Genomic DNA, 23,273 nt, shown 5'->3' with positions numbered 1-23,273 from the left:
CGCTGCCGCATTTAATTTTTGCATTTTTTAAATTGGAAATAGCCAGAAATAAGAGAAGCGCGTGTTTTAATTTTGTTTGAATTTTTGTAGTAAAGTAGGTGAGTTGGTTCCGACACCGGGAAAGAAAAAGAAAAATTTTTACAAGACAAATTGTAAAAATAAGCAAAAATTTGCTCAAATTGTTAAAAATATTCTTAGTTTCTTGAAGGCATCTGAGGACCCCCTCCCAGTGTCCCATGACAACACAGAGGGTCCTGACCTCAAGGTTGAGAACCTCTGATTTAAAAAAAAAATGATAATAAAATGAACATATTGATGCAATGCTATGAGTGCAGTTAGTTCTGTTTGTTTTATGATCACACTTAGAAACAACATGAAGTCTGAAACCATAAACAAGGTGATAATGGTGAACGATAGGTAAATAAAAACTATAACATTACTGCCCCCTACTGTCAGAGGTGAGGTTAGTGAATGCTGTGATAAATAAATCAACTACACATGTTAGGATGGTCTAAATATGATACTCACATATGAAGATAAAAATCAGACATAGAACAGTTTAGATGGTAGTGTGTGTGATCTCTGATAGTATCAACACAAACACACACACACACACTAACTATATGATTAGTGAGAAGCCACTCACTAATCAGGGAGAAGCCAGATGCTCTGTCTCTCTCTGTTGACAGTAGAAGATGTGGAGGACATCTATCTGCTAGGGGTCATGATCTTTGGCCTGCTAATGATGTGTGTATGTGTATGTGTATGTGCATTTCTGATGGATCGTAAGCTGAGGCGACTTTCAGAGGATATGAAGGTTCTCCGAAAGAAGAAGAACTTTTTGTTTGGAGAGTTGGAGGAACGTAAACAACGACTGGAAAAGAAAGCCCGAGGAGATACGGAGAAAAAGGACAGTGAAGAGGAGTAACAACAGGAACAATGACTGCAGACGAGAACACATCACATAAAAAGGACAAAAAAAAAAACGTTAATGAAAAGATGAAATTATGAAGAAGATGAGAATGTTTGACAAGGGAAGAAACGAGGTTTGATGTAAAATTATCTGTGTTCAAATCAGGGGACAGATCTGGATAAGTATAATGCTTTTTTCCGTCGCCCTTTCTGGCATGAAAAAGGAAAAAAAAAAAAAAAAAAAAAAAAAAAAAAAAACAATGATGTGATTTTGCTCTGAATGTCAAAATGAATTTCTGTGATTGCAACCATGTCGGAAATGAACTGAATAAATAAAATAAAAAAATAAAATGATCTGATGCTGCATACTTGAAAAAGTGACCCTAAACACCCCCTGAAGTCAGATCTAACCTTCTATTGGTCGGCCATGTTGGAGATATTAAAAACGAGCTGCTGCTAAACTCGGTTTAACTCAGAGATCAGGATTTTCAACTGGGAAAGAGTTTCGAGTTTCCTTGAACGCAGCATTCCCTGTTTTTCAGTTGGCCCCACCCCTTTTCAAAGAATATCAGGTCAGATTCACTAAACAAACCTGAGGATCATCTAATAGGATCATCTTATGAGAGCAAGATAATCTGGAGTTGACTGTGTGAGGGAAGCACGGAGTGAGCTAAGCTAAGCTAATGAGCAGGACTCACTGTGATGGTTGATGGTGTTGATGAGACGAACACCAACATGAGCGTGATTATACGTCACCAACACCAGATCAAAGAGCTCCTCACTCTGTGGGTAGAGGGCCCTCAGACGACCGTTGACGGCCTCCAGTGCCTGTGAAAAAGAGATGCTTTTATTTTGAAAAGAGGATGTTTGACTGTTATCTTGAAGCCGGTCCGAAGACCATTTTACATTCAGCTCCCATTGCATCATGGGACAGTTGAGTATGACTAGTGTGCCCTCCATGTATACTCAAAAAATGTCCCCATATAGTATACATCCTGGTATTTCTCACATACTCAATCTATTGAATATGTTCTAATGTAAACACTATATACTAATTTAGACACCACACTTAGTATAAGTAGTACGTTAATATGAGTAGTACGTTAGTATGAGTAGTATGTTAGTACGAGTAGTACTTTAGTATGAGTAATACATTTATATGAGTAGTACGTTAGTATGAGTAGTACGTTTGTATGAGTAGTACGTTAATATGAGTAGTACGTTAGTATGAGTAGTATGTTAGTACGAGTAGTACTTTAGTATGAGTAATACATTTATATGAGTAGTACGTTAGTATGAGTAGTACGTTTGTATGAGTAGTACGTTAATATGAGTAGTACGTTAGTATGAGTAGTATGTTAGTACGAGTAGTACTTTAGTATGAGTAATACATTTATATGAGTAGTACGTTAGTATGAGTAGTACGTTAGTATGAGTAGGACGTTAATATGAGTAGTACGTTAGTACGAGTAGTACTTTAGTATGAGTAGTACGTTAATATGAGTAGTACGTTAGTACGAGTAGTACTTTAGTATGAGTAATACATTTATATGAGTAGTACGTTAGTATGAGTAGTACGTTTGTATGAGTAGTACGTTAATATGAGTAGTACGTTAATATGAGTAGTACGTTAATATGAGTCGTACGTTTATGAGTAGTACGTTAGTATGAGTAGTACGTTAGTATGAGTAGTACGTTAGTATGAGTAGTACGTTAGGATGCGTAGTACGGTATGAGTAGTACGTTGGTATGAGTAGTACCTTAATATGAGTAGTATGTTAGTATGCGTAGTACAGTATAAGTAGTACGTTAGTATGCGTAGTACGTTAATATGAGTAGTACGTTCGTATGAGTAGTATGTTAATATGAGTAGTACGTTAGTATGAGTAGTACGTTAATATGAGTAGTACGTTAATATGAGTAGTACGTTCGTATGAGTAGTACGTTAGTATGAGTAGTACGTTAGGATGCGTAGTACGGTATGAGTAGTACGTTGGTATGAGTAGTACGTTAATATGAGTAGTACGTTAGTATGAGTAGTACGTTAGGATGCGTAGTATGTTAGTATGAGTAGTACGTTAATATGAGTAGTACGTTATTATGAGTAGTACGTTAGTATGAGTAGTTTGTTAGTATGAGTAGTACGTTTGGATGCGTAGTACGTTAGTATGAGTAGTACGTTAATATGAGTAGTACGTTAATATGAGTAGTACGTTAGTATGAGTAGTACGTTAGTATGAGTAGTACGTTTGGATGCGTAGTACGGTTTGAGTAATACGTTAGTATGAGTAGTACTTTAGTATGAGTAGTACATTAGTATGAGTAGTACCTTAATATGAGTAGTATGTTAGTATGCGTAGTACAGTATAAGTAGTACGTTAGTATGCGTAGTACGTTAATATGAGTAGTACGTTAGTATGAGTAGTACGTTAGTATGAGTAGTACGTTAGTTTGAGTAATACGTTAATATGAGTAGTATGTTAGTATGCGTAGTACAGTATAAGTAGTACGTTAGTATGCGTACTACGTTAATATGAGTAGTACGTTAGTATGAGTAGTATGTTAATATGAGTAGGACGTTAGTATGAGTAGTATGTTAATATGAGTAGTACGTTAGTATGAGTAGTACGTTAATATGAGTAGTACGTTAGTATGAGTAATACGTTAATATGAGTAGTACGTTAGTTTGAGTAATACGTTAATATGAGTAGTATGTTAGTATGCGTAGTACAGTATAAGTAGTACGTTAGTATGCGTAGTACAGTATAAGTAGTACGTTAGTATGCGTACTACGTTAATATGAGTAGTACGTTAGTATGAGTAGTATGTTAATATGAGTAGGACGTTAGTATGAGTAGTACGTTAATATGAGTAGTACGTTAGTATGAGTAATACGTTAATATGAGTAGTACGTTAGTATGAGTAGTACGTTAGTATGAGTAGTACGTTAGGATGCGTAGTACGTTAGTATGAGTAGTACGTTAGTATGAGTAGTACGTTAGTATGAGTAATACGTTAGTATGAGTAGTACTTTAGTATGAGTAATACGTTAATATGAGTAGTACGTTAGTATGAGTAGTACGTTAATATGAGTAGTACGTTAGTATGAGTAGTACGTTAGGATGCGTAGTACGTTAGTATGAGTAGTACGTTAGTATGAGTAGTACGTTAGTATGAGTAGTACGTTAGTATGAGTAATACGTTAGTATGAGTAGTACTTTAGTATGAGTAATACGTTAATATGAGTAGTACGTTAGTATGAGTAGTACGTTAATATGAGTAGTACGTTAGTATGAGTAGTACGTTAATATGAGTAGTACGTTAGGATGCGTAGTACGTTAGTATGAGTAGTACGTGAATATGAGTAGTACGTTTATATGAGTAGTACGTTAATATGAGTAGTACGTTAATATGAGTAGTACGTTAGTATGAGTAGTACGTGAATATGAGTAGTACGTTTATATGAGTAGTACGTTAATATGAGTAGTACGTTAATATGAGTAGTACGTTAGTATGAGTAGTACGTTAGGATGCGTAGTACGTTAGTATGAGTAGTACGTTAATATGAGTAGTACGTTAATATGAGTAGTACGTTAGTATGAGTAGTACGTTAGGATGCGTAGTACGGTATGAGTAGTACGTTGGTATGAGTAGTATGTTCGTATGAGTAGTACTTTAGTATGAGTAGTACATTAGTATGCGTAGTACAGTATGAGTAGTACATTAGTATGCGTAGTACAGTATGAGTAGTACCTTAATATGAGTAGTACGTTAGTATGAGTAGTTTGTTAGGATGCGTAGTACATTAGTATGAGTAGTACGTTGGTATGAGTAGTACATTAATATGAGTAGTACGTTAGTATGAGTAGTACGTTAGGATGCGTAGTACGTTAGTATGAGTAGTACGTTAATATGAGTAGTACGTTATTATGAGTAGTACGTTAGTATGAGTAGTTTGTTAGTATGAGTAGTACGTTTGGATGCGTAGTACGGTTTGAGTAATACGTTAGTATGAGTAGTACTTTAGTATGAGTAGTACATTAGTATGAGTAGTACCTTAATATGAGTAGTATGTTAGTATGCGTAGTACAGTATAAGTAGTACGTTAGTATGCGTAGTACGTTAATATGAGTAGTACGTTAGTATGAGTAGTACGTTAGTATGAGTAGTACGTTAGTTTGAGTAATACGTTAATATGAGTAGTATGTTAGTATGCGTAGTACAGTATAAGTAGTACGTTAGTATGCGTACTACGTTAATATGAGTAGTACGTTAGTATGAGTAGTATGTTAATATGAGTAGGACGTTAGTATGAGTAGTATGTTAATATGAGTAGTACGTTAGTATGAGTAGTACGTTAATATGAGTAGTACGTTAGTATGAGTAATACGTTAATATGAGTAGTACGTTAGTATGAGTAGTACGTTAGTATGAGTAGTACGTTAGGATGCGTAGTACGGTATGAGTAGTACGTTAGTATGAGTAGTACATTAGTATGAGTAGTACGTTAGTTTGAGTAATACGTTAATATGAGTAGTATGTTAGTATGCGTAGTACAGTATAAGTAGTACGTTAGTATGCGTACTACGTTAATATGAGTAGTACGTTGGTATGAGTAGTATGTTAATATGAGTAGGACGTTAGTATGAGTAGTATGTTAATATGAGTAGTACGTTAGTATGAGTAGTACGTTAATATGAGTAGTACGTTAGTATGAGTAATACGTTAATATGAGTAGTACGTTAGTATGAGTAGTACGTTAGTATGAGTCGTACGTTAGGATGCGTAGTACGTTAGTATGAGTAGTACGTTAGTATGAGTAGTACGTTAGTATGAGTAATACGTTAGTATGAGTAGTACTTTAGTATGAGTAATACGTTAATATGAGTAGTACGTTAGTATGAGTAGTACGTTAGTATGAGTAGTACGTTAGGATGCGTAGTACGGTATGAGTAGTACGTTGGTATGAGTAGTACGTTAATATGAGTAGTACGTTAGTATGAGTAGTACGTTAGGATGCGTAGTATGTTAGTATGAGTAGTACGTTAATATGAGTAGTACGTTATTATGAGTAGTACGTTAGTATGAGTAGTTTGTTAGTATGAGTAGTACGTTTGGATGCGTAGTACGTTAGTATGAGTAGTACGTTAATATGAGTAGTACGTTAATATGAGTAGTACGTTAGTATGAGTAGTACGTTAGTATGAGTAGTACGTTTGGATGCGTAGTACGGTTTGAGTAATACGTTAGTATGAGTAGTACTTTAGTATGAGTAGTACATTAGTATGAGTAGTACCTTAATATGAGTAGTATGTTAGTATGCGTAGTACAGTATAAGTAGTACGTTAGTATGCGTAGTACGTTAATATGAGTAGTACGTTAGTATGAGTAGTACGTTAGTATGAGTAGTACGTTAGTTTGAGTAATACGTTAATATGAGTAGTATGTTAGTATGCGTAGTACAGTATAAGTAGTACGTTAGTATGCGTACTACGTTAATATGAGTAGTACGTTAGTATGAGTAGTACGTTAATATGAGTAGTACGTTAGTATGAGTAGTACGTTAATATGAGTAGTACGTTAGGATGCGTAGTACGTTAGTATGAGTAGTACGTTAGTATGAGTAGTACGTTAGTATGTGTAGTACGTTAGTATGAGTAATACGTTAGTATGAGTAGTACTTTAGTATGAGTAATACGTTAATATGAGTAGTACGTTAGTATGAGTAGTACGTTAATATGAGTAGTACGTTAGTATGAGTAGTACGTTAATATGAGTAGTACGTTAGGATGTGTAGTACGTTAGTATGAGTAGTACGTTAATATGAGTAGTACGTTTATATGAGTAGTACGTTAATATGAGTAGTACGTTAATATGAGTAGTACGTTAGTATGAGTAGTACGTTAGGATGCGTAGTACGTTAGTATGAGTAGTACGTTAATATGAGTAGTACGTTAATATGAGTAGTACGTTAGTATGAGTAGTACGTTAGGATGCGTAGTACGGTATGAGTAGTACGTTGGTATGAGTAGTACGTTCGTATGAGTAGTACTTTAGTATGAGTAGTACATTAGTATGCGTAGTACAGTATGAGTAGTACCTTAATATGAGTAGTACGTTAGTATGAGTAGTTTGTTAGGATGCGTAGTACGTTAGTAAGAGTAGTACGTTAATATGAGTAGTACGTTAGGATGCGTAGTACATTAGTATGAGTAGTACGTTAATATGAGTAGTACGTTAATATGAGTAGTACGTTAGTATGAGTAGTACGTTAGGATGCGTAGTACGGTATGAGTAGCACGTTGGTATGAGTAGTACGTTCGTATGAGTAGTACTTTAGTATGAGTAGTACAGGCTTCAGAAAAAAGCACATCACTATCACTGCTACTATGAAGGTGATAAATGACATTATTGCAGCACTTGATAAAAACAGTACTGTGCTTCACTCTTTATTGATCTCTCTAAAGCTTTTGACACTGTAGACCATGCTATTTTAAAACGCAGGCTACATCTCATTGGACTGTCAGAGCACACTGTCGCTTGGTTTTCAAATTATTTAGAAAACAGGACCCAGTGTATTAAATACGAGGGCCTTTGTTCTGAATTTGTTACTGTTCACAAGGGGGTGCCGCAGGGATCTGTTTTGGGGCCCCTCTTATTTATCTTGTACATTAATAATGTCGAAGAAAATGTTTCTGATGCTAATATGCATTTTTATGCCGATGATACAATTATTTATTGCTTCGGATCATCTCTTGAACAGGCTGTTAATTCCCTGCAGAAAGCCTTTGTTTCTGTCCAGCATTCACTGATTAATGTAAAACTGGTTCTCAATGCTGAGAAGACAAAGCTAATGTTGTTCTCTAACCATAAGAAGGTGCCTCTAACTCCACTGGTCGTGTCCACTCTTGAAGGAAATGTCATAGAAGTGGTACATGAATATAAATACCTTGGTGTTGTAATTGATGATTCCCTCACTTTTAAACTTTTCATTGACAAACTTGTGAGGAAATTAAAACTTAAATTGTGTTTCTTCTTCCGCAACAAGACATGTTTTTCTTTTGGTGTAAAGAAGCTCCTTGTCTCTGCCACATTCTTATCTGTGTTAGATTATGGTGACCTTTTTTATATGAATGCTTCTTGTACATGTCTTCTGATGGTGGACTCTGTTTATCATTCTGCTCTGAGGTTCATCACAAACTGTAGAGCCAAGACATCACTGTGAGCTGTACTCTAGGGTGGGATGGCCATCCCTGTACACTAGGAGGCAGTGTCATGGGTTTACTTTTATTTATAAGGCTCTTCTTGGATTACTGCCCTCTTACATCTGTACATTACTTACTAAGAGAAGCACAAACACTTATGCACTGAGATCCAATGATCAGCTGTTGCTCACAGTTCCTTTTGCCCACACAGAGCTGGGGAAAAAAGCCTTTGCACATGCAGCTCCTTGTGCTTGGAACACACTGCAAAGAGACTGGAAGTTGACTGAATTTTTATCCTTGAATGCTTTTAAAATGAAACTGAGAGAATTTGAGACTGCCTCAGTCTGTAATTGTTTTATTTGATTCTTATGTTATCCTGTCATTTTAATGTAATGTAAATGTATTTCTGTTCAGTGTTGTAACTTTGCTGCCTCTTGGCCAGGACTCCCTTGAAAAAGAGGTTTTTAATCTCAATGGGATTTTTTTCCTGGTTAAATAAAGGTTAAATAAATAAAATAAAAATAAAAAAAATTAGTATGAGTAGTACGTTAGTATGAGTAGTTCCTTAATATGAGTAGTATGTTAGTATGCGTAGTACAGTATAAGTAGTATGTTAGTATGAGTAGTACGTTAATATGAGTAGGACGTTAGTATGAGTAGTATGTTAATATGAGTAGTACGTTAGTATGAGTAATACGTTAATATGAGTAGTACGTTAGTATGAGTAGTATGTTAATATGAGTAGTACGTTAGTATGAGTAGTACGTTAAGATGAGTAGTACGTTAGTATGAGTAATACGTTAATATGAGTAGTACGTTAGGATGCGTAGTACGGTATGAGTAGTACGTTAGTATGAGTAGTACGTTAGTGTGAGTAGTACGTTGATATGAGTAGTATGTTAGTATGAGAAGTACGTTAGTATGAGTAGTACGTACACGGTCCATGTCTCACCTTAACAAAGGAAAAAGCAGGTCCTGGAGCAAAGGGTTTGTTCTCATGCTGGATCTGGTAGCTCAGATATTCTTCTATTCCTTTCTGTTCATAAACCTTCTGCTCACGATCAGTACGAAACAGAACACGAGAGGAAACAGCAACAGTCACTGCGTTCTCAGGCTTTGGCTGTAACAAAAAGACCAAGAGGAGAAAATATGAAGTATGTATTTTGTTACCAATCCATGATATACTCTAGGATCCTTACTTTAGTCTGATTTAAACACTCTCTGGATTGTTTAAAATTTTAGTGTGTGTGTGTGTGTGTGTGTTACTTACAAAGAACACTCCTCCCTCCACTTTTCTACTGCGTCTCGCTGACGTCTCCTGAGAACAAACACAAACAAAGTTTGTTTTAATCATAAACAATAATTATGATTTTTTTTGTTAAAAAAATCTTTTGATACATTAAAAAAAATGAATAATCATTTATTATTTACATTCAAGATTCTAAAACACAGGACAAGATGTTCATCCCCTTTTTGTGCGAGCACGTACAAAAGTTGATGAAAAGAGCTTGACCCAGGGAACAGAACACCCATCCCCCCACAGGGCAAGCAAGGGCCTAGGATGCATCATCAGTAGTGTTCCTCCAGATCATTGGGTGTTTCGGCCATTCACCCCAACCCGCTATTTGGGGGCCCAAGAGGTATCGTTCCTCTTCAGCAAGAGCCACTGGCTGCTTCTCTCTGCTGACTCTGATGCAGCTTTGATGGCTGCGCGCTGGCTCTGGCCCTTGACTCCCAGGTCTCTGAGTAGTTTGGTGGTAGATGTTGCTACAAACCCTCTGCATCCAACCTCCACTGGGCGTACTTCTGTATTCCAGCAGCGATGTTGTGCTTCTGCTGCTAGTTCGGCATAGCGCAGGTGTTTTCGCTCATATGCCTCATCTATGGAATCCTCCCAGGGTACCGTGAGCTCGATGATGTAAACCTTCTTGATGGAGCGGTACCAAAGCACCAGATCAGGCCTTAAGGTGGTGGTGGTGATCTCTGCAGGAAACGCCAGTTGTTGGCCAATATCTACCAGCATTGCCCAGTCACGTGCTAAGCACAGCTGGCCTCTCTCTGATGGTGCCGAGCTGCTCCTGGTTGCTTTCACTCCTTCACCGACAAAGGCAGTTGTCCATGTGGGGTTGGATATTGGCAGTGGTAGGGAGTTGATGGCAGATCTTTTGCCCTCAAAGGTGGCCGCAAGGCTCTTTAGGACTTGGTTGTGGCGCCAAGTGTACCGTCCTTGGGTGAGACTGGCTTTACATCCTGTTAGAATGTCCCGGAGCATAGGGTACAAGCTGGGTTCTCCCCAAACCACTGATGGAGATTGACAGGTGTTGGAAGGACATCATAAGTAGCCCTGATGGTGAAACGCAGACTCTGTGCTTCCATGGCCCACACCTCTCTCCAGCTCAGCCTCCTCTTCTCCACATTGTCCCACCGTTGTTATTGTATGAAATCTTTTAATAGACTGGTTGATAATGTTAATGTATGTTTCCTGTGTCCTGACCTCTGACCCTAACCCATCTAACCAGGTTGAGAACCTCCTCTATTGTTAATATTCCAGGGCAGGTCCACCATAGTCAAAGTTCTGCTAGTGAGACAGAGGCTCAGTTCAAAGCTAAGATGATCTGCTGCTCTAGGTTTATGAAAGACAAGTCAGGCCTCGCCTGGAAATATGGAAACTAGTAGTGAAGTAGTGAACAAAGTAGTGAAGATACAAAGTTCTCCTTCAGTTTTGAACAAATAAAAGATAAACACACATTATATTTTCATTTTCTGCTGAGTCATTAGAGGAGGACCCGAGGTTTGTTCCAGAACCTGATGATTTACACATTAAACTCTGGTAACATCTACACAAACCGTCTCTGGAAACGGCGTTCATTGATGAATGATTTATTGATACGTGCATATGAGGTGATGAATGTATAAACTCAGTCAGTTTCATAGCTGGCATAATTTGAACATTTAGCTCATTTTTCTTTCATTTGAGACAAATTCATGTAAAACAGCATTTTCTATATCATTGTTAAAATGTGAACGTGGTAAATATAAATGTTAAATCTAAATGCAATGTTAAATTTAAATCTAAATGTTAAATCTAAATGTAAATGTTAAATCTAATTGAAAACTTTAAATCTAAATGTAAATGTTAAATCTAAATGTAAATGGTAAATTAGCCACCAACTGAAAGCTAAATCTATCTATAAAAAGGAAGGAATCTTTGTCTATCTGTCTGTGGCTCAAATATCTCAGCGGTTCAAGGACAGACAGAGCTGAGACTTTCAACATGGCTGCTGCTTGGTTCAAGAGTGTGCAACGTCTGATTTGTTTGGACTGCAATGACACTGTTAATAAATAATTTTTGAAAATTTAAAATTGTCTGCTCCTGGTGGACAATTTTATGAAATTTTAGAATTGATGACATCATCACTGTAGGTTGAGCCCTTGCTGGCTTTGATCACACAGCACAGTTGGCCAGGTTAGAGGGAGCCTGTGGGTGCACCAGAGCCAATCACTGTGTTGGCAGTGGGGGAGAGGGCGGACTGTGTCCCAGGCGGAGGCACCGCGGAGGCCTGGGGTTGGGGCACCTCTCTCTGTGTGTGTGTGTGTGTGTGTGTCTTGCGAGCAGAGCCGGCCCTACCACTAAGCAGATTAAGTGGCTGTTTAGGGCCCCGCGGCCACCAGGGGCCCCCCACACAATGGCTGTCACACTTCTTTAAGCTGTTATTTACTGCAAACAAAAACCACCGCCAACGTCACTATGATGCTGAATCAGCATTTATACTTGAAGTCCTCCATGACATAAAGAAAGGCTTAGTGGACGACCAGTCATCAGGATTAACCATGTGGTTGGAAGGCAGATTTCCTATGATGACGTTATAAAATACATTGATAATCAAAAAATAAGACAAACAAACATATCATTATTAAGAAGAAACAAAATAAAAAAGTGGTTGGCGATAATAAGCTGAAATGTTTTTCATATAAGTTCTAAACAATAATTTAATTTATTTTTTTCATTTGGATGGTTAGACTTGAGTAAACTAAGGTAGGGGTCTTTCTTGTCTTCTTTGGCTTTTGTTAAGATGCGTTTTGTGGTCTGCAGTTTTTTCTGTTAAGCCGTTGCTTTAGGGGTAGCGCGGGCTTGATGTTATTTGTTGTTCTGCGAAGCTCCTGAACTCTTGTGAACTGTAGCGTGGTCTGTTATCACTTATAACTTTCTTTGGGATACCATGTCTGGAGAGGGTTGTCTTTCATTTTGTGAATCACGGCAGCAGTGATGTCAGGTAAGCGTTCAAGTTAAAAAAAATCTGCTCAGGTAGTCGCAGATGATGACGTAGTTCTCTGAGTTCCAGGAGAACAAATCTGTTCCAACAGTTTTCCAGGGATTTTCTGGGATTTCTTGCAGTAGCATTGGCTCTTTTTGGTTGGAGCTGCGGTGTATTTGGCAAACATCACATTTCAAGACTTGTTTGCTCATACCCGACAAGAACATTATGTCTCTTGTCCTGTGTTGGCTCTTTTCCACTCCAAAATGTCCTGTATGTATGCGTTGCAGCATGTCAGTACGTGAGGAATAATTATCCTTTTGCCCTTTAGGAGAAGTCCATCAACCTCTGTGATCTCATCACGGTGGTTCCAATACTCAGTGGTGAATGTGGGACATTCCTTGTGTGTCTCCGGCCAGCCTGACCGAATGATGCTCTTGAGGCTGAGAGTTGGTCATCTTGAGCCGTTGCTGCTTTGATGTCCTCCAGTCTTTCTGCGCTGACTGGTGCTGCTCTGAAAATGGTGTGCACTTGTGTCGCCATTGCCTCTTTACACAGTGGGCTGTCGCTGTCATCCATTGATTTTCTTGGCAATGTATCAGCCACTGGGATTTTTTCTGGGTTTGTGGATGAGTGTTATGCTGTACTTTTGTAGTGCAAGTAACATTCGTTGTAAACGTGGTGGTGCAAGGGCCAACGGTTTTCGCAGTATGCTTTTGAGTGGCTTGTGATCTGATTCCTTGGTGATGTGGCGTTCATAGACGTAGTCATGGAACCTTTTGCAGCCATAGAGAACAGCATAGAGCTCCTTCTCTATCTGAGCGTAGTTCTGTTCTGTTGGGTTGAGTAGTTCTGAAGCATATGCAACCGGCTTTCCGTCCTGCATGATTGTTGCACCAAATCGATTTTTTGATGCGTCAACCTGTAGCGCTACCTCTTTTTGTGGGTTGAAGTAAGCCAACACTAGTCCAGGTTCAGTTGTGAGCGTTTCTTTAAATTGTTGGAATGCCTGCTCGTGTGCTTGGTCCCATTTGAACTCTGCGTCTAGGCGTAGTAGTTGCCTGAGTGGTGAGCTCATTTCTGCCAGGTTGGGTGCAAATCTGGCAAGGTAATTCACCATACTGAGGATTGTCTCCAGTTCTGCTGCTGTTTCAGGCGGTTTCATGTTTCTGACAGCCTCTACCTCGTGGAGGTCTGGCTTCAGTCCTTTGGCTGTGAGCTTGTGTCGGAAAAAACTCACTTCAGTAACACAGGTGCGGCACTTTTCTGGATTGAGATTTAAACCTCTCTCTCTGGTGCATGGCCCTGAGGTTTCTCTTGTGTTCTTCCTTTGTCTGTCGGAACACGATGATATCATCAACAATGCCTGCCACTCCATCCAGGCCCTCGTATGTCTCATCGATCTTCCTCTGGAACTCATCCTGGGCAAACACAATTCCGAAGAGGAGTCTGAGGAAACAATACCTGCCAAAGATGGTGTTGAAGGTGGTCAGAAAAGGATGACTCAACTTGATGGCCCAGTAGTCTGACCGTGCATCGAGGATGCTGAAAAACTTTGCTCCAGCTAGTTTGTGAGTTACATCCTTGAGACTGGGTAGTGGGTAGTACGGTCGCAGTATGGCTTTGCTCAGTGGGCGCGGATTCTTGGCACAGGCGTAGTTTATGTGTTTTTGCTTTTTCACAGATCACAAGTGCGTCAATCCATTTGGTGGGCTCTGTAACTTTGTGCATGATCCATCTCTTTCCATATTTGGCAGCTCTGTTTTGAGGCGGTCTCTGAGGGTAAATGGCACTCTCCTTGGTGGACATACGACTGGTGTGATGCTCGGGTCTACTTTGAAACTGCACTCGCCTTAAAATACACCAATGCCTTTAAGAACGTCTGAGTATTCACTTAGAATGTCCATAGCTCTGTCTTTTTTACATCTGTGACTGCATATACTACTTTGATGAGGCCGAGGGCTTTACATGCTTTGAAGCCTAGTATTGGTGGTCCATGGCAGTCTACAACATGAAATGTCTGTTCAGTTTGTTATCTTTGTATCTGCTCACTAGTTCACAGTGGCCCTTGACTTTAAGTGGGTGTCCTCCGTATTCAAACAGCTTGTCTTTGTCTTTCTTTAATTGTGTTAAACTTTTTGAAAACTTTTGCTGGTATAATATTTGCTTGTGCTCCAGTGTCTAATTTGAAGGTTAGTTTTACCTTGTCTGAGTCTAGCTGTATATCAGCAAATGCACTGTCTTTGTTGTGTCTATGAACAGCTCGGGATCATAGTCAGTTGTCTCTTGGACAGTGTGCACATCCCTGTGTCCTGTTTTCCTCTGGTTGCTGGGTTTTGTTCTGCACACTTTTGCCAAGTGGTAAAACTTTCTGCATTTCAGACACCTTTTGCTGGACACTGTTTGTTTATTGTGGTTTCCTCCGCATGCCGTGCAAACTTTGTCATTTGTTTTGTATGTTTGCACCTAGGGGGCTGGCCCCTTGCCCCTGCGACGCACCGCATGCACCTCGTGGTTGTTGTTAGCCATGGCCTTAAGCTGTGATTTGGCTAGCTCATGGGAGAGGGCTATGTCTAAGACTTTGTGTAGCGTTAGCTCCGGTCCCTGGCTGAGAAGCTTTTCTCTCACGTGGGGAGAGTTGGTTGCAAAAACTATGCGATCTCGGACCATTTCATTTCTTTTATCATAGGCACAGTCTTTACGAGGAGCTTTAGCTCTGTGACAAAATGTTCAAATGACTCACTGCTGCCTTGCGTTTTCTCGTGGAACTTGTATCTGGCGAAAATGGGGTTAGCTTTTGGGGTGATGTATGTTGAGAAGCCATTGTAATACGCTTTAAGTAATTTAGCTTGGTCATGTCATTAATTTGGTTCTTAATAGAATACGGTATTGGCCTTTATGTTCCATAACTGTCCATGGTTGACAGTGTGGGGCCCTCAAAAGTTATCCCGCTTAGGGCCCCAATTTGTGTAGGGCCGGCCCTGCTTTTGAGCACACATGCAGTGGGCCGGCAGAGGCTCTGTGTTGGGGTAGCAGAGCCGAGACAGGGGGGCTCCAGGAACTGTGCTTCATGGCCGCCCCGTGGCGTCCCGGCCGGCAGAGCAGCCAACGCTGGGTGAATCGTGTGTGTGTGTGTGTGTGTGTGTGTGTGTGTGTGTGTATAATTCAGAATTAAATTTGCATTAGGAGTGTTTACAAGGTCAGTTTAAATAGGATTTAACTTTTATTCTGAATTAAAGAGGACTTAAAGCTCCCATGTAAACCATCCATGAAAAAGCTACTTAACCTCCCACATACTTCCATACGTCCTCCTACCTGTGTGTGCGTGTGTGTGTGTGTGTGTGTGTGTGTGTGTGTGTGTGTGTGTGTGTGTGTGTGTGTGTGTGTGTGTGTGTGTGTGTGTGTGTGTGTGTGCGTGCGTGCGTGCGTGCGTGCGTGCGTGCGTGTGTGTGTGTAGGGCAACTCTATGAATACACACAGAGTTGTAATGTGATAGCTGGTGATACGTGCCTGGCCTTTTTCAACAGCTCAGTTACTGTTAACTCATAAATCAACGTAGATCTTCAACAATAAATACATAGATTGAGGTTTTATTCCTTCATGTGATGAGAGATTTTTGACCAATTATTAAGAGCAATAATGACATTTCATAGGATTGATCCACTAAGTTTATTGTCACTTCAAGGCTATGACACAGCGGGGGGGCGCGCTGGAGGGCGAGCACAGAGACAGGATGGTGAACAGGTATTAATAGATAAGGTAAAGGTCAGTGCGAACTCTGGACAAGGAGACGTGGCCAAAAAAACATATTATTACACGTCTATATTACAGCATCAGTATATCAGCTTTATTTAATATGTGCACCACACGGAAGGTTTCAGACATTAGTGGAGATATTTACAGATTAGTGCAGCTGATATTAGTAAATAAACATGTTTAATGCTTGTATATATATATATATATATATAAAAAATAGAATATACTGTATATATACTTTAGTTTATTCTTTAGTTTATTTTAGCTTGACCAGGGTCTCAGTCCCTTTTATTTTGTTCTGTTGGTACTTTTAATAACTTTGTGTTAATAAATACTTGTTGTCTGGTCAATTTTTATTTTCAGAATGTCTGTTGATCATTAATTTACTCGGTAACAGTTGGGCGTAGAAATTTAACTAATTACTTTACTTCTTTAAAAAAAATATTTAAGTACAAGTAAAATTACTCAGATACAGCAAGGCACGGCAAATTTATTTGTATAGCGCATTTCATACACCAGGCAACTCATTGTGCTTTACAATTTCAAAAAGTGCAACAGAAAACATTCAACGGCTTAAAATCAATAAGAACATTTAAAATCATCAGTAAAATCATTCCCTCTCTATCAATCATATACAGTAGAGAAAAAGAGTTCATTTAACTTTGATTTAAAAATGTTCACATGTGATGCTGACTTCAGCTCTGCTGCAGTTTGTTCCACTTCTTTGCAGCATAACAACTAAACACAGCATCACCATGGTTACTGTGAGCTCTGGGCTCCACTATCTGACCTGTGTCCATAGATCTCAGAGACCTGCTGGGTTCATACCTGACTAACATCTCACTGATGTATTCTGGACCAAACCCATTCACACATTTATAACCAGCAGCAGAACTTTACAGTCTCCTCTGAGGATGACTGGGAGCCAGTGCTTTTCAATTACAGAAAACAATGTGCGAGAATTGTTGACATTTTTAGCAAGAATTTCAAAAAAGTTTTGCTGCTTCGCTTTGAACAAGCCATCATTGAATTTACGTAGACTTATTTTGTACAGTTCTAGATGAATTTAGAGTTTTGTTGATCTCCATTTACGCTCAGCTCTTCTACAGTCAGATTTCAAATTCTGCATACTAAAAACAGAACTCGGTAGTTAAAGGATTTAGATATTGGCCAACGTTGCGTGATAATGATAAAAATAAGGTTAATTTATTATCATAAGCTGATAGCCACTTGACTTGTGGACTCATTTTACTCATTTGAGTATTATTTATTTGTTTATTGATGGCTCATTTAGGTATTGTTTATTCTCAGCAGGTAATAATTAAAGTCACACGTGTAACTTTTGGCTACTAGGAACTAGGAGCGCTAGACTGGTAACTTTCACGCAAGCGCCCCTAGTGGCCATGAGCGCCGCAGCACTGTCGTAAAAATCAACAGTCAGTCAGTCAGTAGGGCCAGCCACCCTCTCCTCGGGCGACCCCGTGCACGCTGGTTTGACCATCCCCTCCGACTCCCGGCGAAGGGTCGACAACAGCGGCGAGGTCAAGGACTAGGGGGGAAATGCCACCGACGCGGCAAGGTGGGCCTGCTTCTCCGGCGGCGGGGAGAAGAGTACGCCGGTGGCGGCTGCTCCTCCAGCCCATAGACTGTAGCCAGCCCTACTTTGCACCCCAGCCCTGAGAGCCAGTCCTTATCCCGAAGTTACAGACCTGACATGCCGACTTCCCTTACTAAAGAATCCACGTTTAACTGAACTATCACAGTGATTAGTGAACCATTAACCCAACACTAAACTACCATGTTGTGCTCTTTTGGCTGTAAACAGAGACTAACTCGTTTCAGCAGCCCACAACAATGGCGCCGGGTTGGGAAATGTCCGTATGTTGTGACATCACGTGGGAACTACATACAGTATATCCAAGACTGTGGTCACGTGACTGCCGTAAAGTGAAACATTCTCCAGGCATTTCCCAGGTCACATGACCTCTCCAAACTTACATAGTCAGTATTTCCAGAGAGAATCTCTGCTCAGAGCATTGATACTGTCACTGCTGTATATTGGTCTGAGGAATCATTAAGGGTGAACTCACACTGGTAAGTGGGCAGTTCCAAGCTCACAGCAGGAATCCCCCCCCCTCCCTGTCCCTTTTCTGACACGGTAGAACGGACGTGATCACCAGCTCAACTCGGTTCCCACAGAGAAACATATCATCACGTTAATTTATGACACACGTATGGCGTTACGTCACCATTAAGCGACTCTGGGTTTGTTGTTGACAGTACATTCTGTTGATTTCATATTTTCTGTTGCGTAGGGTAACTATAAACCAAGATTTACCCAGACACGTGCTCTTTTCACGGACTGGGTTTCCCAGGGCCCCTGAACGCATCACGTTAATTTAAATGACTGTAATTCTGCTCATATTTGTTCTATCGGAGAAATTCCACCAGTTTATGAAAGATAAGAAGTTGCTCTTTACAGCCAGTGTTGGTACATTGTGGTAATTTTACTCACACGTAACGGAAACATTAAAGATGCCGCTTTGTTTTGACAAAATCGACACAAGGAACAGAGAGAACCAAGTGAGTGAGAAAGAAAGATTAAAACAGACCAAATAACGGTGGATTTATTAAAAATGAAAGACTCTCTGATGATAAAAACCACCATGAATGGAGGTTCAAATGGATTTAAAAACAAAGGAGGAAACTGAGCCTATAAAGGTAAGATCAGTTTAATTTATAGATCAATAAATGTCGTTCTGATTTTGTGGAGCTAGTCTTTGTGTACATTAATATAAGTGTAAATAGATGATTTTAATGTGTGAGACAGTTTAGGACAGAGTATTTGTGTGTTTGTTTAAACTTTGTGTGTGTGTGTCCATCTGATCATATTTATCTCCATCACTTTCAGTTTTCCTTTTGATGAACATGACATTATCTAACTCTTCTTTTATTTCTTCTTCTTTAAGTCCATACAGAGTGGCCACGCCCCTCCCTGGATATTAAAACCATGAGCTGATCCTAGTTTCATCATCAGGTCTAGACCCATCACTTCTACAGACAACAGACAGAATGGGATGCACTTATTTATTGAAATGTATATTAAATGATTATTTCATTTTCTGTCATTTTATTTTTTAGGAGATGTTTTTAATTGTTTCAATAATTTACAGACTTAAGGAACAGATTGTTATAATGCATAATAAAGGTGATTTACTGAGTCAGCACTAATTTCAGATTGTTTTTAAGTCTTTGTATAAAAATACTTTAACAGGACAACAATGATGTGCAGAGCTGCAGTAATGTTGGCTTCATACAATAACAATAATAATAATAATAATAATAATAATAATAATAATAATAATAATAATAATAATAACAACTGCACACACCACCAGAGAAGCTTCCAGTGAATAATTTACAAATAAAAAAAAGTTCACTGATGACATTGAGATGTCAATGTCATCAGTGAACTTTATTTATTTATTTTTTTGTAAATTATTCACTGGAAGCTTAGATATTGTGTGACAAAGATATCAAAGTTTGTTGTTTTGAGAAGAGTCATATTTATGATTAAAAGTTATGATTGTATTATATTCTAAAGTTTATAATTATCTGGCTCGTCTTCCTTTCTTTCTGTTCACATCATAACTTTATATTTAGTTCTACAAAATGTGTTTACAGCTAATTTTACTGATTATTGTTACACATCATCCTGTATGTGTATTATATACAGTATAAATGTGTAGATTTAACTGTTAGAGAAACTATTTTATTAAATACAAAGCAAACGACATGTAAACAGAAAAACAAAGGTAGAAATAGTTTATTTAAATTATGAAATTAGTGAGTTGTTAAAGTGCTGAGGTGCAGTGGAGGGTCTTCTTCTGCAGAGACGTGATGATGAGGGGTTTGAGTAAAACACAAAATTCCATGGTAATGTTGAGGGTATAAACATGCATATAAACACATTACTGGTATATTAACCCATATAAACCAAAACATATAGAAATGGGACATTTTACGGCTGTAAATGTGTAACATATTACTGGTATTATGAGAACAGGACACGTGTAGATTTCTGATCAATTCATTATAGTTGTGCAGGACTAACAGGAACTCCACATACTGATAATTGGTATTATCACATGTTCACTAACACGACACGACCTAAGAAGAGAAATAAAATAAGATTAAAAATAAATAAATAGTTTACAGTCTTGTTCCAGGTTCTGCTGTCATAATATTCCCATCCTTGTACTTCCAATGTTTAAATGTTTTGTTTTTAAGGTTCATGTTACATTTTGCAAAAGGTTGCACTTTATTTCTGGCTTATTGATTTTTGTTTGGAAAATTATGACCTTTCTTTCAGACATTTCATTTATTTGGGCTTGTATTTGTGATGTTCTGTTTTTGGTTACATTTAGATGAATAAATTACACTACACTTTGCTCCTCAAGACAGTGTGTTTGTTTTCATTCTACAGAGTTAGTGAGTATGTGTCCCAGAACACTGAAACACCATATATATATATTTATATTATTTATACATTAGCAGCAGTACAATGTACCATTTCCATTTTTTTCTGGGTTATATAATAACCAACCACATGTGTCCTGTCCACAAAATACCAGTAATATGTTACACATTAGCAGCAGTAAAATGTCCCATTTCCATATTTTCTGGTTTATATGGGTTAATATACCAGTAATATGTGTTTATATGTATATTTATACCCTCAGAAATACCCGGACCTGATGATGAGCTGCTACACTCCGTTACTGTCCCGCTGTCGGCTGAACAAAGAGAAGTCCTGACGGTCATGTTGTCCTCTTCCTCCATGAGTTCTCTGTGGTGTTGTTCATATATATCAGGAAACGAGCACTTCTGACACCGCTATCATTGTGGAATGTGGATGTTTATGTGCCGTAAAGCGTCGTGCGGTACCAACGTCATCACATTTTGCGCACGGGTCGAGTCGAGTTGTGTGTGCACATGCGCGGCCAACCGTGCTAGTCTAGCACGGTGTTTGGACCACCTCTTCTAGCAGGACCATCGGGCCGTTACCCCCCCTGTGGTGCAGTTCACACCTACGCAGGCCAGACAATGGCCCCCCATGGTTTCACACATGTACAGAGCTGGTTAGGAACGGCCCTGGTTGCCAGTGTGAGTACACCCTTAAAATAACTCTTTACGTCACAAAGTCCACAATGTGCCTTTAAGATTTATATTTATGAACCTGATATTTATTTTAATAAACCAAGCTGTATTCTTTTTCTGTACTCATGTACCACTTGTTTTTCAGCCTATTTGGGAATCGATAAAAAACCAGATCGATAAGCAGGAATTGATAAAGCAGTAACATGAGTTACTGTCACAGCTCTGATTAGTTCATCTTTACACCTCAGCTTTACAGGCTTGTGTTACCATGGAGATAAAACCTGATCTACCCCAGTTACACACACACACACACACACACACACACAGTATTTATAATAAAAATATACTAAATGATTAAAATAAAACTAAAAACTAAACAATATTTGTACATAAAGTACACAAAATGACAACAGAAATGCACAAAACTACACCAAAAAACATACAAAAATACACAAAAATCACCAGAATCACTACAATGGCAACAAAAACAATAATTATACAAAAAATGCACAAAAACACAACAGAAAGATACAAAAATACTCATATTGACTCCATAAAACATACATTACAGAAAAATACATCAAACAAAAAATATATAAAAATGAGTAAAAAACAAACACATTTATCATATTCATGTCTCATAGAATTAAACCAGATAAATCACACACACTATTTTATTTACACCCATAAATAAACCCTTTATAACACCACAGAGTACAGTATGTACACCTCTATGTACATCAATCTTCACACACATACTCATTTGGTCATAATTGAATGCATACTTCAGACGGGGACTGTACTCGTGTTAGTAAACACAGAATAAAGCACACACACACACACACACACACACACAGTATTTATTTTTCCATATATCAGCTATTCTCTGCCCTAACATCATTACCTAAGAAGAGAAGCTAACATTAGCATGCTAACTAGTAACAAGTAACATCGTGTAATCTATTGATTTTAACAATGTACCTGTAATCTGATTACCAACTATTTAAACTGTATTAAACTGATTACAGTTACTCATAATTTGTAATCTGATTATGTAATGCCGTTACATGTAATCTGTTTCTCCCCAACACTGTTTATATATATATTATATATTATATATAACTGTTGCTCTGAGATCACGTTAGAGTTTAGGTCATGTGACTCAGTTTAAACCAACCAGTGGAACCAGATGTTCTCCACATGTGAACCTGGTTCTAACATAGATTTATTCTTCATTTTTTCACTAATTTGTTCATGTGGATTCGTTTTTTCTTATTATAGACTTTATATTTTATATTTTATATTTTCTATGACATGACTTTGTTGTAATTTTCGTTATATAAATAAAGTTGAGTTGAATATAATTGAGTTTAGATGAATGATTGTTAGCAATAAAAAAAACATTTTACAGACATTAGTGAAATATCTCAGACTCACCACCTGTAGTTTGGAGCTCAGAGCGTCCTGGTCCTCCCATGATCCTCTGCTGTCCCTGATGGATGAAGGAGCGTTGGATGAAGCAGTGAGCTGGACGTGTCCACTCATCAGCTGCAGTGCGTCCATACTCATGGTCACATAGAGTTCCTCAGAGTCCTGTTAGATCCAAAGATCCTGAAGTAGATCCTGAAGGACCCCCACCACCTGCCCCCCCCCTCCCCCTGAGTATCACCTATCTACAGCCCTGCACTGACTCATCAATCTGATCTGATCTGATCTGAACTGATCTGATCTGATCTGATCTGGTTGTCACTTGTCCAGTGTTTCCTCTGGGAGTGAATACAGTAGCAGTAACAGGCTGAGCTTTGACATCAGCTGCTACCCCCCCCCCCCCCCCCCCCACGACCCCCGTCCCTTTCACAGCTTCACTCCCTCAGCCAGTCACAGCCTCGCTTCCTGACTCCTCCCTCCCTTCTATCGTTTACCCCAGAGGCTCATGGGACGCATCATAATGAGAGATTTAATCTGCAGGAAACACTATTACATC

At 38.7% G+C, this 23,273-nt stretch overlaps 1 protein-coding gene across 2 annotated transcripts in view; it reads right to left on the bottom strand.

Annotated features, from left to right (window-relative positions):
* nt5c1aa (5'-nucleotidase, cytosolic IAa) overlaps nt 1-23,054 on the bottom strand; it is a 37,937-nt gene extending 14,883 nt beyond the window's left edge. Inside the window, exons 1-4 of one of the 2 annotated variants that reach the window (XM_028461867.1) lie at nt 22,730-23,054; nt 9,388-9,435; nt 9,070-9,237; nt 1,611-1,740 (exon numbers count right to left, since the gene is read on the bottom strand). In XM_028461867.1, coding sequence (XP_028317668.1) covers nt 1,611-1,740; nt 9,070-9,237; nt 9,388-9,435; nt 22,730-22,858 — 475 coding nt within the window. In that variant the 5' untranslated portion in view covers nt 22,859-23,054. Of the gene's footprint in view, nt 1-1,610; nt 1,741-9,069; nt 9,238-9,387; nt 9,436-22,726 lie in introns of both variants that reach the window. The other variant, XM_028461866.1, reaches the window with a different exon arrangement.
* Between the last annotated feature and the right edge of the window lie 219 nt (nt 23,055-23,273).

The sequence above is a fragment of the Gouania willdenowi genome, chromosome 11 (genome assembly GCF_900634775.1).
Source record: "Gouania willdenowi chromosome 11, fGouWil2.1, whole genome shotgun sequence".
In the NCBI taxonomy this organism is placed as follows: Eukaryota; Metazoa; Chordata; class Actinopteri; order Blenniiformes; family Gobiesocidae; genus Gouania; species Gouania willdenowi.
This window is presented reverse-complemented; position numbering and strand designations above follow the sequence as displayed.